We start from the raw sequence: 15,861 nt of genomic DNA, 5'->3' as shown, positions 1-15,861 counted from the left end.
ATTAACTGTCACATGTTTGCGTTATATGAAACTATGTTTTGAATACCAGATTGTCTATTATTTATGTCAATAAACTGATTCAAGAGCTTTTAAGATAATATTTTTATATTCACTTCATCAAGGTTATGTTTTCTGAGAAGATATTGCTTATTCTGAGTATTCCAGCAGTACATTTGAGTACAATGTTTAAAAAACTTCCTGAAAGTTGGAAATATATTTTAAAACTGACATTGCTTTATTTGGAGTGAACAAAGTTACAGAAAAAAAAAAAACTTTTGAGAATTTATTAGAAATTTCTAGATCCTCCTCCTAGATATTTGTACAAACTGTGATGTCACCCTCAAATAGTATCATCATCATATAATAAAATAGAAACAACTGACTTACTTTTCTCCATCTCTCCAAACCCTGTGAGGATTTCACATAGAAATAGAATCGCATTGGAATTGCCATTCTAGTGACTTCATTTCTATGGGTGACATAGTACTCAACAGTGAACAGAATACTGTGAAGGGAATATTCCATTTATATTCAAAATAATGATCTCTCAGAATCCTCCTCACACTGTACAATGAGAACAAACCTCACATTCAATCATTAGGATAGTTATTTTTGTAGGAAATATAATTATTAACCACAATTGAAAACAATTTACAGAGATGCACAGCATATATGGAAGGTCAGTCAGTCAGTGGGGCTTGGTGTCAGTCCTATCTTCTTTCTATCTCTTTATTTAGATTTCTGGAAGGAAAGCAGGGGGCTGGAAATACACCAGGTACTTTCTGTACAAACTGATATCACTGTTTTTCACCAGGTCTATCTTTGGTATATGATATTTCAATATAGAACGTGATGATGCAGTACATTAGAAATACAAAAAAATACACTTTGGGCTAAAGGCAATCCTGGTATTGCTTTATGGTTTTACTTTATTGGGGAGGGATTAGCGTGATGTGATGTGGATGTGGATGGAGCCGCTGCTGAAATCAACATGTAGGCTACAGTATACAGCTGTTTCAGTGAGAGGAAAGGAGGAAAGAGAACATACAAATACAGCCAGATGGTTAATAAGGACAGGTGTTTTGTCTGGTGGTTGTTAAGGACAGGTATTTGGTGGTTATTAAGGACAGGTGTTTGTCTGGTGGTTAATAAGGACAGGTAGCATGTCTGGTGGTTATTAAGGACATGTGTTTATCTGGTGGTTATTACGGACAGGTAGCATGTCTGGTGGTTATTACGGACAGGTAGCATGTCTGGTGGTTATTAAGGACAGGAGTTTGTCTGGTGGTTAATAAGGACAGGTAGCATGTCTGGTGGTTATTAAGGACAGGTGTTTGTCTGGTGGTTATTACGGACAGGTAGCATGTCTGGTGGTTATTAAGGACAGGTGTTTTGTCTGGTGGTTATTAAGGACAGGTGTTTTGTCTGGTGGTTATTAAGGACAGGTTGCATGTCTGGTGAATATTAAGGACAGGTAGCATGTCTGGTGGTTAATAAGGACAGGTAGAATGTCTGGTGAATATTAAGGACAGGTGGCATGTTTGGTGGTTAATAAGGACAGGTAGAATGTCTGGTGGTTATTAAGGACAGGTAGCATGTCTGGTGGTTAATAAGGACAGGTGTTTTGTCTGGTGGTTATTAAGGACAGGTGTTTGTCTGGTGGTTATTAAGGACAGGTGTTTGTCTGGTGGTTATTAAGGACAGGTGTTTTGTCTGGTGGTTATTAAGGACAGGTGTTTTGTCTGGTGGTTGTTAAGGACAGGTGTTTGTCTGGTGGTTATTAAGGACAGGTGTTTTGTCTGGTGGTTATTAAGGACAGGTGTTTTGTCTGGTGGTTGTTAAGGACAGGTGTATTGTCTGGTGGTTATTAAGGACAGGTATTTTGGTGGTTATTAAGGACAGGTGTTTGTCTGGTGGTTATTAAGGACAGGTGTTTGGCCCGTGGTTATTAAGGACAGGTGTTTGGCCCGTGGTTATTAAGGACATTAGGTTTACAGGGACAGTGGAATAAAAACAAATATATATTGTCTTCAAAACATTCATATCTTAAAATAGAGCACCCTTTTCTGAAAACAACAAAAGAAAATAAGAAAATCTGTCATGTAAAAAACTGTTACACATCCAAACAGGTTCAGGATTATTATTGTTTTGCAACAAAATACTTAATTTTGTTTTGCATTTGTGGAAGTGGAAGACTCCTTCAGATCCGAAAGAGATCTGGCTAGCACAGAACATTCTCACAAAACACTGCAGATATGTTAGAATGGGCCACTTTACAGCAACAGCCTTCAGAGTAGAGAGGCTGTGAGAATGTTGTGTGCTCCCAGGGTTGGAGTGGGAGAGCTGTCCATCTGCCATCTTAGTCTCTGTCTCTACACCTCTCTGGGTGTTGGGCAGTGGAAGCTGGTGAAGGGAGGATGGGTCATAGTGATGGCTGTAATGGAATAAATGGAACAGAATCCAAGGTGTTTGAAACTGTTCCATTCATTCCATTACAGCCATTACATCCAGTCCTCAGATTTAAAGCGACACCAACCTCCACTGGGTGGTGGCTCTAGGTTCTAGTTCCCTCCGGGCCCTTGATGCTGGTGTCAATGTCCCCGGGTCTGAGGTTGCAGGACGATGGGTCGCAGTAGCCGTTGGGGCCAGCATTACCAGGAGGCCCAGGTACACCAGCCTGGCCAGGAACACCTGGAGGTCCTCTCTCGCCATCACGTCCCTCCTGCCCGTAACCAGGCTTTCCGGGCTCACCTGTGGAGGGAGAAGAGTTAGAGAAGAGTTAGCTAGACCATCTTGCACCAAAGTAGAAAGTCCAGAACCCCAAAGACTCAAGACTAGAACCTCAAAGACTCAAAACTAGAACATTTTAGAGACTCTAAGACCAAAGGCGAGATCAATGAGGCTTCTGTTTGTGGCGAACATGTTGCCAGAGTAACAATTACAGTTGAATGAACATTCCAAAATGTTACGGTGAAACATCAAACAGCTACTTTTTTTAAAGGATTACTATAACTTTTTAGCAACAATATTCAAACTGAAATTACTTAGCTATTCCTACTAAATATTGTATAAAGTCTACATGGCCACTTGATTATTTTTAGAAAGCAGTTTAGACCTGAAACAGACACTTATGTTCTCAGACCTTTTGCTAATGACAGCGAACGGTTGCGGCCAAACACAAAATCAAATGGAATACAGTATGTTAGCAAACTCTTTCCTTGTTCAACGCACCTCAAGACTAGAATATCTACAACCTCCAAGACCAAGACTAGAACATTTAGAACCTCCAAGACCAAGACTAGAACATTTAGAACCTCCAAGACCAAGAATGGAACATCTAATACCGCCAAGACCAAAACATTCCAGAAAATGTGTACATTTTACGTTTTAGTCATTTAGCAAACGCTCTTATCCAGAGTGACTTACAATTAGTGCATTAAGATAGCTAGGTGAGACAACAACACATCTCAATCATATCAAGTACATTTTCCCAAATTTTTCTTTTTTTTTTTGCCAAGTCAGTGCTATTAAGAAAATACAACCTCCAAGACCAAGACTAGAATATCTACAACCTCCAAGACCAAGACTAGAATATCTACAACCTGACAAGACCAAGACTAGAATATCTACAACCTGACAAGACCAAGACTAGAATATCTACAACGTGACAAGACCAAGACTAGAATATCTACAACCTCCAAGACCAAGACTAGAATATCTACAACCTGACAAGACCAAGACTAGAATATCTACAACCTGACAAGACCAAGACTAGAATATCTACAACCTCCAAGACCAAGACTAGAATATCTACAACCTGACAAGACCAAGACTAGAATATCTACAACCTGACAAGACCAAGACTAGAATATCTACAACCTGACAAGACCAAGACTAGAATATCTACAACCTCCAAGACCAAGACTAGAATATCTACAACCTGACAAGACCAAGACTAGAATATCTACAACCTGACAAGACCAAGACTAGAATATCTACAACCTGACAAGACCAAGACTAGAATATCTACAACCTCCAAGACCAAGACTAGAATATCTACAACCTGACAAGACCAAGACTAGAATATCTACAACCTGACAAGACCAAGACTAGAATATCTACAACCTCCAAGACTAGAATATCTACAACCTCCAAGACCAAGACTAGAATATGTACAACCTGACAAGACCAAGACTAAGATTAGAACATAAAGAAAAAGTAAGCTACTGATGGTTCGCTTTTCCATGGCGATCAAGGATGATGTCACTCACCTGGTAGACCGGGAGGTCCTGGCTGGCCCTTGGCCCCTCGCACCGTTGGACCTCGGTCTCCTCTGTCGCCCATTTCACCTGCGCCACACAACATGTTAATTACAAGGGTTATTCTAAACTGAATTTTGCTTTCACATTTTCAAATAACAGTAACATTACAAATCCTCTCCCCACCTTTGGGTCCTTTGAGTCCTAGAAGTCCTGGAGGTCCTTTGAGGCCAGGCAGTCCTCTTGCTCCAGCCTGCCCAGGGAAGCCACTGTCCCCTGGGGGTCCGGCAGGACCAGGGGGCCCTGGCTTACCAGGCAGGCCCGCTGCTCCAGACTCCGGCCTCCTTAGACTGGCAGCCAACTGGGCTAGCTGCTCTGTTGGAGCAAGAGGAAAGGCAATGATGAGCAAACAATTCATCAATCAAATGTATTAAAGGCCCAGTGCAGTCCAAAATGGGATTTCCTTTGTTTTATATATATTTCCACACTTTAATGTTGGAATAATACTGTGAAATTGTGAAAATTAGTATAATTCCCTTTTAGTGTAGGAGCTGTTTGAAAAGACCGCCTGAAATTTCTGCCTCTTTTGGTGGGATGGAGTTTTGGCCTGCCTGGTGACATTACCAGGTGGTAAATCAGTTAATAGACCAATAAGAAAGAGAGTTCCAAACCTCTTTGCCATAACAGCTAGTTTTCTGTTTTTCCCTCCCCACTCAGACCACTCCCAGACAGTGTTAGCAAAATTCTTGCTTGAGAAATGTCTCTTTGCGAAATAGCTATTTTTGTTTATTTTTGACCATTGATTAAAACAATCACAGTAAGGTACTCAATTGTTTCCCCAGAAATGATTTGATATTGAGATAAAAATGGCTGCATTGGAACTTTAATGAAGGCCTTTTTATAAATGTTATAAAAATTGTAGTCCTCCCTTCTTATTCTTATACATTCAAGTCTGCCTCAGTAAATTGAGCAGAGTGAAAATAATTGGAAAACATTAAACTCTACGGGATTGGTGTCCCTAAATCGGGACAGTTGTTGCTCAATATGTGATAATGTGACTAGAAAACATTGTATACAACAGCCAACTTTCCGGGACATAGACATGTCTTATACGGGCAGAAAGCTTAAATTATTGTTAACTAACTGCAGTGTCCAATTTACAGTAGCTATTACACACAAAGCATACCATGCTATGGTTTGAGGATAGTGCACAACAAAACACTTTTATCACGGCTGGTGGTTTGATACATTCACCTCTGAAGGTAAATAATGTACTTACATTCAGTAATCTTGCTCTGATTTGTCATCCTGAGGGTCCCAGATATAAAATGTAGTGTCGTTTTTTTTATATTCAAATGTAGGAACTGGGTTCTATAGTTTGACCCCACTGCTGTCTCTGGCTCCACACCCACCCTGCTCGGCCATCTAGATCCATCATGATCTAGATCCATCATGTATGACATTCCTGGGAGTGTTAAACTTGCATTTTTTATTACCATAGCATTTTTGTATGTTCTCTATAGTTATGTACGTGAAAATGTATAAATTAATCAATTCGGCACATTTGGGCAAACTCCTGGCAGGCTTGATGCAAAATATTGTGTAGTGAGGTAATTGTTCTCTGGATCAGTCTGAAACTTTGCACACACACTGCTGCCGTCTTGTGGACAGAATCTAAATTACACCTAGGATCCTACCTTAATGTATGGCCTTTCTCTTGCATTTCAAAGATGATGGAACACAAAAATAAATAGAAAATGCATGTTTTTTTGATTGTATTATCTTTTACCACATCTAATGTGTTATATTCTCCTACATTAATTTCACATTTCCACACACGTTAAAGTGTTTCCTTTCAAATGGTATCAAGAATATGCATATCATTGCTTCAGGTCTTGAGCTACAGGCAGTTAGATTTGGGTATGTCACTTTAGGCGGAAATTTAAAAAAGGGTACGATCCTTAAGAAACTGAAAAATATAGATGTGTATTTATGGTGCCAAGAGTTCAACATAAAACTCCTAAGGCTTTTGGCTATGGTATTTTACACTCCAAATTCCAGTCTTTGTTTTTCTGCTTTTAGCAAAAGTGCAGGTCCTCTGGAGGTGAAATACATTTTTCAGCACATTGGGTATAAAATAGTAACGAGTTTGGGAGGAGAGTAGTGGTAGTGGAAGGAGGGGGTGGGATACAGTAAGAGGAGGGCCCAGGGAGAGAGACAAAAAAAAAACAGGCTGCAACTCCAGCATTTCTGGGGTTCAGGAGTCTGTTATCCATCAAACTAACAAAGGTTGAAGCGTATTTATGATGGGTTTTTTTTCTGCTTCCCTCTCTTCAAACTGTCAAGCCAGATAGGCTATATCCCCCAAACTCAACTCTGGACCACAAAGCCAGTTCTACTGCATTTTTTCATTGTTCCCCTCTAAACCAGGACTGATTTAGACCTGGGACACTAGCTGTGTGCAATTCATTATTAGGTAGGACAGAAAAGCAGCAGGTTCCAGACCTCATAGGGTAAGAGTTGAGTACCCCTGGTCTATAGTACACACATTGAGGGTGGGGATATTACAGAGTGCTGATACTTAAAGGTAGAGTGGGATACACTGTTTAAAAGACACTGAAGGAATGACAGTGTGCAATATTCTTACCTTGCATAACTCTCATGCAGACTTGTCTGATGTGTTGATCGCTTGGTTCTTTACCCTGAAGGATAACATAACAAAAGGTTTATGATGAGAAAACAGCTTTAATAAACATAGATTTAGCTTCTCATGTTAGTTTAGCTTCTGAAATGCATTTTGTAAGCCCTAATTGTGTTATGCTGGATACACTGGAAAACTGTTGTCCATGGCCTAAGGTCCAGGAGGAGGGAAAGGCCTAGAAGTAAGTTAGTACATTTGTAAGTAAGTATGTATGTAAATAAGTTAGTAAGTATGTAAGTTAGTAACTAAGTATGTAAGTAAGTATGAGAGTATGTAAGTAACTAGGTATGTATGTAAATAAGTAAGTAAGTAAGTACATATGTAAGTAAGTGAGTTTGTAGGTATATAAGTAAGCAAGTAAGTTAATTAGTAAGTACGCATGTAAGTATTTAAGTATGTAAGTGGGTAAGTAGGTAAGTATGTGAGTACATAAGTAAGTAATTAAGTAAGTATGTAATTCATTAAGTAAGTAAGCAAGCAAGTAAGCAAGTAAGTAAGTATGTGAGTAAGTAGGTATGTAAGCAATTAAGGAAGTAAGTATTTAGTAAGTTAGTAAGTAAGTATGTAAGTAAGCAAGTAAGCAAGTAAGTTACTATGTAAGTAAGTATGTAAGTTAATAAGTTTAAGTAAGTTCAGGTGTATAGTCTTCAAAGTTTTGGGTGGAGGCGGTTTGGGGGTACCTACCGCTGGTCCCTGTGACCCCCTGATTCCTGGTGCGCCCCTGTTGCCCTGCATGCCACGTGGTCCAGGAGTACCAGCTGGGCCCTCGATGCCAGGCTGCCCTCTGCTACCCTCTGGTCCTCTGTTACCAGGCTCTCCTGGGTTTCCAACCTGGAGACAGAAAGGGGAGAGACCACTGGATCAGAACAACATTACATGGGTGGTACTGAGCATGCTCAATGAAGACTTTTGAGTTTCGGGGGCGCTGGTGAGCAAGCTATGGACTAAACTAATATCTGCTTTGATCTGAAACAAGAAAACCCCGTAAGATCGTATTGCAGAGATCTCGTCCCCAGGGTGGTCTAGCACTTCCAAACTTTCCTTATTATTACTGGGCAGGTAATATAAGAACCATTGTATTTTGGATGACAGAAGACCCTGATGCTACAGGCCTGAAATGGATGACCTTGGAGATCTCCTCCTGTGGCCCCACCTTAGCTGTCTTACTCTGCTCAAAACTCACATTAGTTGAGCCTGATTCCAAATACAGTTCAGGCTTCATCTGATTTATCTCTACAGAAACTGCACAAGGACCTCGAACGAAATGGAATTCAAATAATTGAAACAATGTCAGTCAATTAATTGTTTAAAAAAAAGGCAGAAAAAACCCGAAATGTTGGTTAAACCACTTAGCACTACTACTAACACACTCTATGGGTGTAGATAAACTGTCTCAAAGTTCTGTTTCTCATTTGAGACATGGAACTGCTTCTACAGTACAGAACTCACCATTCCTTTGGGTCCAGCTTCCCCTTGGTCACCCTATTATACAAATGAGAAAAACACAGATGACTAGTACAGGTGGAGTTAAAAAGTGTTGTCTAAAAGGCTCCAATGGGAGGTTGGGTTGGATGCAATGAATCCTTGCTTGAGTGGTAACTTACAACATCTCCTTTGTCTCCAGAGGTTCCCTCGGAACCTTGTTCTCCCTACACACACACACACACACACACACACACACACACACACACACACACACACACACACACACACACACACACACACACACACACACACACACACACACACACACACACACACACACACACACACACACACACACACACACGCACACACAACACACAAATATAAAACAAACAAATATAAATTATTTGGGGTAAAGTCACTCTTCTGGATATAACAAATGCCCTGGGTAAGTTAGAAACACACGCAAAAACACGTGGAAATATTGGACTATAAATGGTGATTCTACTATATTGGACTATAAATATATTCTACTGAGCCATTTATTTTATGTTGGTATTCTTATATTTTATTATTTCTTATTGTTGTTGCATTGTCCAGAAGAAACCTGCCAGTAAGCATTTGGTCGGACAGTGTCTACCATGTGTATCATGTACATACGACTAATAAAACTTGAAACTTGAAAAGGCCCATCCACACTCTGCTGGTGGAGTATCAAATTGATTTTAAGATACAGACAAATATTGTTGTGAGAGATAAACAGACATTTTAAAACATGGATTTCATACCTGCTCTCCTTTAGGTCCTCCCTCGCCAGCTTCTCCCTGAAGTTGAGGAGAAATCAGAAAATCTTTAAACTACAGTACAGTTAAACAGTTAACTAGTTATACTACTATGGCAAGTTATACAGTACAGTTAGACAGTTAGACAACAACACTAGTTATACTGCTATGTAATGCCACAGCAAGACTAGTCCTATGAATGCATGTTTGAACTTGTAACACTAGAGGGGGTCAAAAGGATGTATTTCACAAAGTATGTGTCCTTGTCAGGTGCATATGGTAAGACTTTGACTTTCTATTAGCTAGCAATTGAGGCTAAATTGCTGTCTTCATGACTGTACAGAACCGTGGAAAGTCCAATCAAAACTTATGGTTTCATGAAAATGGAAAATTGTCATAAGAAGTCTGTGGAACCTGAAATGACTAAACACAAGCCACAGTGCTCTTCAGTTGAGCTTCCTCTCTATCTTTTCATCAAATATCAGGCATGCAGAACGTAAACGGTCCAGGGAGAGTTCATCCAGTGAGCAGTAGTTTGTTTAGTTGTATAATAGCAGTGTTTGTTTCCCCACCGGACGGCAGGTCTCTACAGAGGGGATAGATACCAGTCAGAATAGAACGTCCTCTTATCTTACCCTCTCTCCCTTCACTCCGGGGAGGCCTGGGGGTCCGGGAACACCAGGAAGACCAAGATCCCCTTTAGGTCCCTACAAAACAAAGGTAGAGAGACAACAATGAGGTCAGAGGTCAACACCACACTACTGTATGTCCTGTATGACTCAGTTGGTTAGAGCAAGGTGCTGGCAGCGCCAGGATTGTGGGTTAGATTCCTGGGGCAGCCCATATGTAAAATGTATGCACGCATGACTGTAAGAATAAAAGCCTCTGCTAAATGGAATACTGTATGTAAATATCTAAAACTACAGACCACTACAGCAGAAAGTAGTGGAAACCTCAGATAAGAGAGCAGAGTATGGAGAAACTACGCCCACAGGCTCTTCAGTCATTAGGGCAACATATACTGGGTTAATGAACTGTTCATGAGACGGCTATATCAGGGTCGTGACTCAAAACGTGCACAAAAGAAAGAGAATTTCTAAAAACCTGGCTGCAATTTTTATTTTGTAAGCTTATGTGTGTGTGTGTGTGTGTGTGTGTGTGTGTGTGTGTGTGTGTGTGTGTGTGTGTGTGTGTGTGTGTGTGTGTGTGTGTGTGTGTGTGTGTGTGTGAGGAATGCCATAGGAACAGAAGGCTCTTTCAGCCAGCTGGCCCTGGTCCTCATTCTCTCCTTACTGTGAAAATAGCCTCTGTGTGAGATCCTGAGATCCCATGCAGGCCTATTCACTAGGGAATTTCTGTGTAACCACGGCCAGGTCCACACTCTCTGTACCCACAGCCAGGTCCACACTCTCTGTACCCACAGCCAGGTCCACACTCTCTGTAACCACAGCCAGGTCCACACTCTCTGTACCCACAGCCAGGTCCACACTCTCTGTAACCACGGCCAGGTGGTCCACACTCTCTGTAACCACAGCCAGGTCCACACTCTCTGTAACCACAGCCAGGTCCACACTCTCTGTAACCACAGCCAGGTCCACACTCTCTGTACCCACAGCCAGGTCCACACTCTCTGTACCCACAGCCAGGTGGTCCACACTCTCTGTAACCACAGCCAGGTGGTCCACACTCTCTGTAACCACGGCCAGGTCCACACTCTCTGTAACCACGGCCAGGTCCACACTCTCTGTACCCACAGCCAGGTGGTCCACACTCTCTGTAACCACAGCCAGGTCCACACTCTCTGTAACCACAGCCAGGTCCACACTCTCTGTAACCACAGCCAGGTGGTCCACACTCTCTGTAACCACAGCCAGGTCCACACTCTCTGTAACCACAGCCAGGTGGTCCACACTCTCTGTAACCACAGCCAGGTCCACACTCTCTGTAACCACAGCCAGGTGGTCCACACTCTCTGTAACCACAGCCAGGTCCACACTCTCTGTAACCACAGCCAGGTGGTCCACACTCTCTGTAACCACAGCCAGGTGGTCCACACTCTCTGTAACCACAGCCAGGTCCACACTCTCTGTAACCACAGCCAGGTCCACACTCTCTGTAACCACAGCCAGGTCCACACTCTCTGTAACCACAGCCAGGTGGTCCACACTCTCTGTAACCACGGCCAGGTCCACACTCTCTGTAACCACAGCCAGGTCCACACTCTCTGTACCCACAGCCAGGTGGTCCACACTCTCTGTAACCACAGCCAGGTCCACACTCTCTGTAACCACAGCCAGGTGGTCCACACTCTCTGTAACCACAGCCAGGTCCACACTCTCTGTAACCACAGCCAGGTGGTCCACACTCTCTGTACCCACAGCCAGGTCCACACTATCTGTAACCACAGCCAGGTCCACACTCTCTGTACCCACAGCCAGGTCCACACTCTCTGTAACCACAGCCAGGTGGTCCACACTCTCTGTAACCACAGCCAGGTCCACACTCTCTGTAACCACAGCCAGGTCCACACTCTCTGTAACCACAGCCAGGTCCACAATCTCTGTAACCACAGCCAGGTGGTCCACACTCTCTGTAACCACAGCCAGGTCCACACTCTCTGTAACCACAGCCAGGTCCACACTCTCTGTAACCACAGCCAGGTGGTCCACACTCTCTGTAACCACAGCCAGGTCCACACTCTCTGTAACCACAGCCAGGTGGTCCACACTCTCTGTAACCACAGCCAGGTGGTCCACACTCTCTGTAACCACAGCCAGGTCCACACTCTCTGTAACCACAGCCAGGTCCACACTCTCTGTAACCACAGCCAGGTGGTCCACACTCTCTGTAACCACAGCCAGGTCCACACTCTCTGTAACCACAGCCAGGTGGTCCACACTCTCTGTACCCACAGCCAGGTGGTCCACACTCTCTGTAACCACAGCCAGGTGGTCCACACTCTCTGTACCCACAGCCAGGTCCACACTCTCTGTAACCACAGCCAGGTGGTCCACACTCTCTGTAACCACAGCCAGGTGGTCCACACTCTCTGTAACCACAGCCAGGTGGTCCACACTCTCTGTAACCACAGCCAGGTCCACACTCTTTGTAACCACAGCCAGGTGGTCCACACTCTCTGTAACCACAGCCAGGTCCACACTCTCTGTAACCACAGCCAGGTCCACACTCTCTGTAACCACAGCCAGGTCCACACTCTCTGTAACCACAGCCAGGTCCACACTCTCTGTACCCACAGCCAGGTCCACACTCTCTGTAACCACAGCCAGGTCCACACTTTCTGTAACCACAGCCAGGTCCACACTATCTGTAACCACAGCCAGGTCCACACTCTCTGTAACCACAGCCAGGTCCACACTCTCTGTAACCACAGCCAGGTCCACACTCTCTGTAACCACAGCCAGGTCCACACTCTCTGTAACCACAGCCAGGTCCACACTCTCTGTAACCACAGCCAGGTCCACACTTTCTGTAACCACAGCCAGGTCCACACTCTCTGTAACCACAGCCAGGTCCACACTCTCTGTAACCACAGCCAGGTCCACACTCTCTGTACCCACAGCCAGGTGGTCCACACTCTCTGTAACCACAGCCAGGTCCACACTCTCTGTACCCACAGCCAGGTCCACACTCTCTGTACCCACAGCCAGGTCCACACTCTCTGTACCCACAGCCAGGTCCACACTCTCTGTACCCACAGCCAGGTCCACACTCCCCCTCTTTCTCTTATTTTTCTCATTCTTCATCTTCTCTTTGTTTCAGTCTCTCTCTCTCTCGCTCTTTCTCTGAGAAGCATCTTGGTGTTCCAGCCTAACGTTGTCATCATTGAGTCATTGTTACAAAGTATGTTTCCTTTCATTAATCCTCATATTATACCTGGCACGAAGACACACAGCATCACACAGCAACCAGACAACAACAACAATAACAACAATAACTCACCCTGGCTCCTGGTTTGCCCGGTGGACCGCCTGGTCCTTGTTCTCCTCTGTCTCCCTAGAGAGATGTCAAAGGAAATTACAAGAGAGAAGAAGAGGCGTGTTTTATTACACATTAATGCACGATAAATGACATTAAAATGGAACCCAGAGGGCAAACCTGGTTGCAGCGACATCACTGACATCCTTGTAACCCAATTACTACCAGTTGTAGTCTGGTTGTGATGGCGTCATAAAAACAGCTTTGCCTGCTGGGAAATATAATAAATGACAGGATACTCACTGGTCCGCCAATGGGTCCAATGGGTCCTAGATCTCCTGCTTTGCCTTGCTCTCCCTACACAGAGACATCACAGTGGACAGGTTGTTACTGTATGGACAACTTGAAATGCATTTTAAATGAACTTGGATTTGATTTGGACTTACTGTTTTACCAGCAGATCCCATTGTGCCAAGAAGACCTGCCTCTCCAGAACTACCCTGAAATAGAGCAACAGAAACAGACGTGTCATAATCTCTGGTGGACAGATACACGTACCATAGCATGGTATCGTAGTGTCTGTCAACAAACTGGGATGCCACAACTAACCAGGAACCTTGTCCAATGTGCAGATTTTTTCATCACTGATTTGGGCCATTTGGCCCATAGACTTGCAGAGAGAAGGTCAGGTTAACCAGTCAGGTTAGTGTCAGGACAGTCAGGTCAGTGTCAGGACAGTCAGGTTAGTGTCAGGACAGTCAGATCAGGTCAGTGTCAGGACAGTCAGGTCAGTGTCAGGACAGTCAGGTCAGTGTCAGGACAGTCAGGTCAGTGTCAGATCAGGTCAGGTCAGGTCAGGACAGTCAGGTCAGGTCAGGACAGTCAGATCATGTCAGATCAGGTCAGGTCAGGTCAGGACAGTCAGGTCAGGTCAGGAAAGTCAGGTCAGCTCAGTCTCAGGACAGTCAGGTCAGGACAGTCAGGTCAAGTCAGGTCAGGACATGTCAGGTCAGTGTCAGAACAGTCAGGTCAGGACAATCAGGTCAGTGTCAGGACAGTCAGGTCAGGACAATCAGGTCAGTGTCAGGACAGTCAGGTCAGTCAGGTCAGGTCAGTCAGTGTCAGGACAGTCAGGTCAGGTCAGTCAAGTCAGGTCAGGACAGGTCAGGTCAGGTCAGGTCAGGTCAGGACAGTCAGGTCAGTGTCAGGACAGTCAGGTCAGTCAGGTCAGGTCAGTCAGTGTCAGGACAGTCAGGTCAGTCAGGTCAGGTCAGTCAGTGTCAGGACAGTCAGGTCAGGTCAGGTCAGGTCAGGACAGTCAGGTCAGGTCAGGTCAGGTCAGGTCAGGACAGTCAGGTCAGGTCAGTCAGGTCAATGTCAGGACAGTCAGGTCAGGTCAGTCAGGTCAGGTCAGTGTCAGAACAGTCAGGTCAGGTCAGTGTCAGCACAGTCAGGTCAGTGTCAGAACAGTCAGGTCAGTGTCAGGACAGTCAGTTCAGGTCAGTGTCAGGTCAGGTCAGGACAATCAGGTCAGTGTCAGAACAGTCAGGTCAGTGTCAGGACAGTCAGGTCAGTGTCAGGACAGTCAGATCAGGTCAGGTCAGGTCAGTCAGTGTCAGGACAGTCAGAACAGTCAGGTCAGGTCAGTCAGTGTCAGGACAGTCAGGTCAGTCAGGTCAGTGTCAGAACAGTCAGTTCAGGTCAGTGTCAGGTCAGTCAGGTCAGTGTCAGAACAGTCAGGTCAGTGTCAGGACAGTCAGGTCAGTGTCAGTGTGAGGACAGTCAGGTCATGTCAGTCAGATCAGTGTAAGGACAGTCAGGTCAGTGTCAGGACAGTCAGGTCAGTGTCAGAACAGTCAGGTCAGTGTCAGGACAGTCAGGTCAGTGTCAGAACAGTCAGTTCAGGTCAGTGTCAGGTCAGTCAGGTCAGTGTCAGAACAGTCAGGTCAGTGTCAGGACAGTCAGGTCAGTGTCAGTGTGAGGACAGTCAGGTCATGTCAGTCAGATCAGTGTAAGGACAGTCAGGTCAGTGTCAGGACAGTCAGGTCAGTGTCAGAACAGTCAGGTCAGTGTCAGAACAGTCAGGTCAGTGTCAGGACAGTCAGGTTAGTGTCAGGACAGTCAGGTCAGTGTCAGAACAGTCAGGTCAGTGTCAGGACAGTCAGGTCAGTGTCAGAACAGTCAGTTCAGGTCAGTGTCAGGTCAGTCAGGTCAGTGTCAGAACAGTCAGGTCAGTGTCAGGACAGTCAGGTCAGTGTCAGTGTGAGGACAGTCAGGTCATGTCAGTCAGATCAGTGTAAGGACAGTCAGGTCAGTGTCAGAACAGTCAGGTCAGTGTCAGAACAGTCAGGTCAGTGTCAGGACAGTCAGGTTAGTGTCAGGACAGTCAGGTCAGTGTCAGGACAGTCAGATCAGGTCAGTGTCAGGACAGTCAGGTCAGTGTCAGAACAGTCAGGTCAGTGTCAGGACAGTCAGATCAGTGTCAGGACAGTCAGGTCAGTGTCAGATCAGGTCAGGTCAGGTCAGGACAGTCAGGTCAGTGTCAGGACAGTCAGATCATGTCAGATCAGGTCAGGTCAGGTCAGGACAGTCAGGTCAGTGTCAGGACAGTCAGATCAGGTCAGATCAGGTCAGGTCAGGTCAGGTCAGGACAGTCAGATCAGGTCAGGACAGGTCAGGTCAGGAAAGTCAGGTCAGCTCAGTCTCAGGACAGTCAGGTCAGTGTCAGGACAGTCAGGTCAGTCAGGTCAGGTCAGTC

At 44.7% G+C, this 15,861-nt stretch overlaps 1 protein-coding gene across 2 annotated transcripts in view; it reads right to left on the bottom strand.

The window, feature by feature from the left end:
• Window positions 1-606: 606 nt before the first annotated feature.
• col9a1b (collagen, type IX, alpha 1b) overlaps window positions 607-15,861 on the bottom strand; it is a 32,631-nt gene continuing 17,376 nt past the window's right edge. For both annotated transcript variants that reach the window (XM_045687103.1, XM_045687106.1), the window contains 12 exons: window positions 13,550-13,603; window positions 13,407-13,460; window positions 13,128-13,181; window positions 9,803-9,874; window positions 9,174-9,209; window positions 8,565-8,609; window positions 8,410-8,442; window positions 7,645-7,791; window positions 6,907-6,961; window positions 4,446-4,634; window positions 4,272-4,349; window positions 607-2,751 (listed from right to left, as the gene is read on the bottom strand). In XM_045687103.1, coding sequence (XP_045543059.1) covers window positions 2,555-2,751; window positions 4,272-4,349; window positions 4,446-4,634; window positions 6,907-6,961; window positions 7,645-7,791; window positions 8,410-8,442; window positions 8,565-8,609; window positions 9,174-9,209; window positions 9,803-9,874; window positions 13,128-13,181; window positions 13,407-13,460; window positions 13,550-13,603 — 1,014 coding nt within the window. In that variant the 3' untranslated portion in view covers window positions 607-2,554. The remainder of the gene's footprint in view (window positions 2,752-4,271; window positions 4,350-4,445; window positions 4,635-6,906; window positions 6,962-7,644; window positions 7,792-8,409; window positions 8,443-8,564; window positions 8,610-9,173; window positions 9,210-9,802; window positions 9,875-13,127; window positions 13,182-13,406; window positions 13,461-13,549; window positions 13,604-15,861) is intronic.

The sequence above is a fragment of the Salmo salar genome, chromosome ssa01 (genome assembly GCF_905237065.1).
Source record: "Salmo salar chromosome ssa01, Ssal_v3.1, whole genome shotgun sequence".
In the NCBI taxonomy this organism is placed as follows: domain Eukaryota; kingdom Metazoa; phylum Chordata; class Actinopteri; order Salmoniformes; family Salmonidae; genus Salmo; species Salmo salar.
Note: the sequence above shows the minus strand (reverse complement) of the source record. Positions and strands in the feature narration are given on the sequence as shown.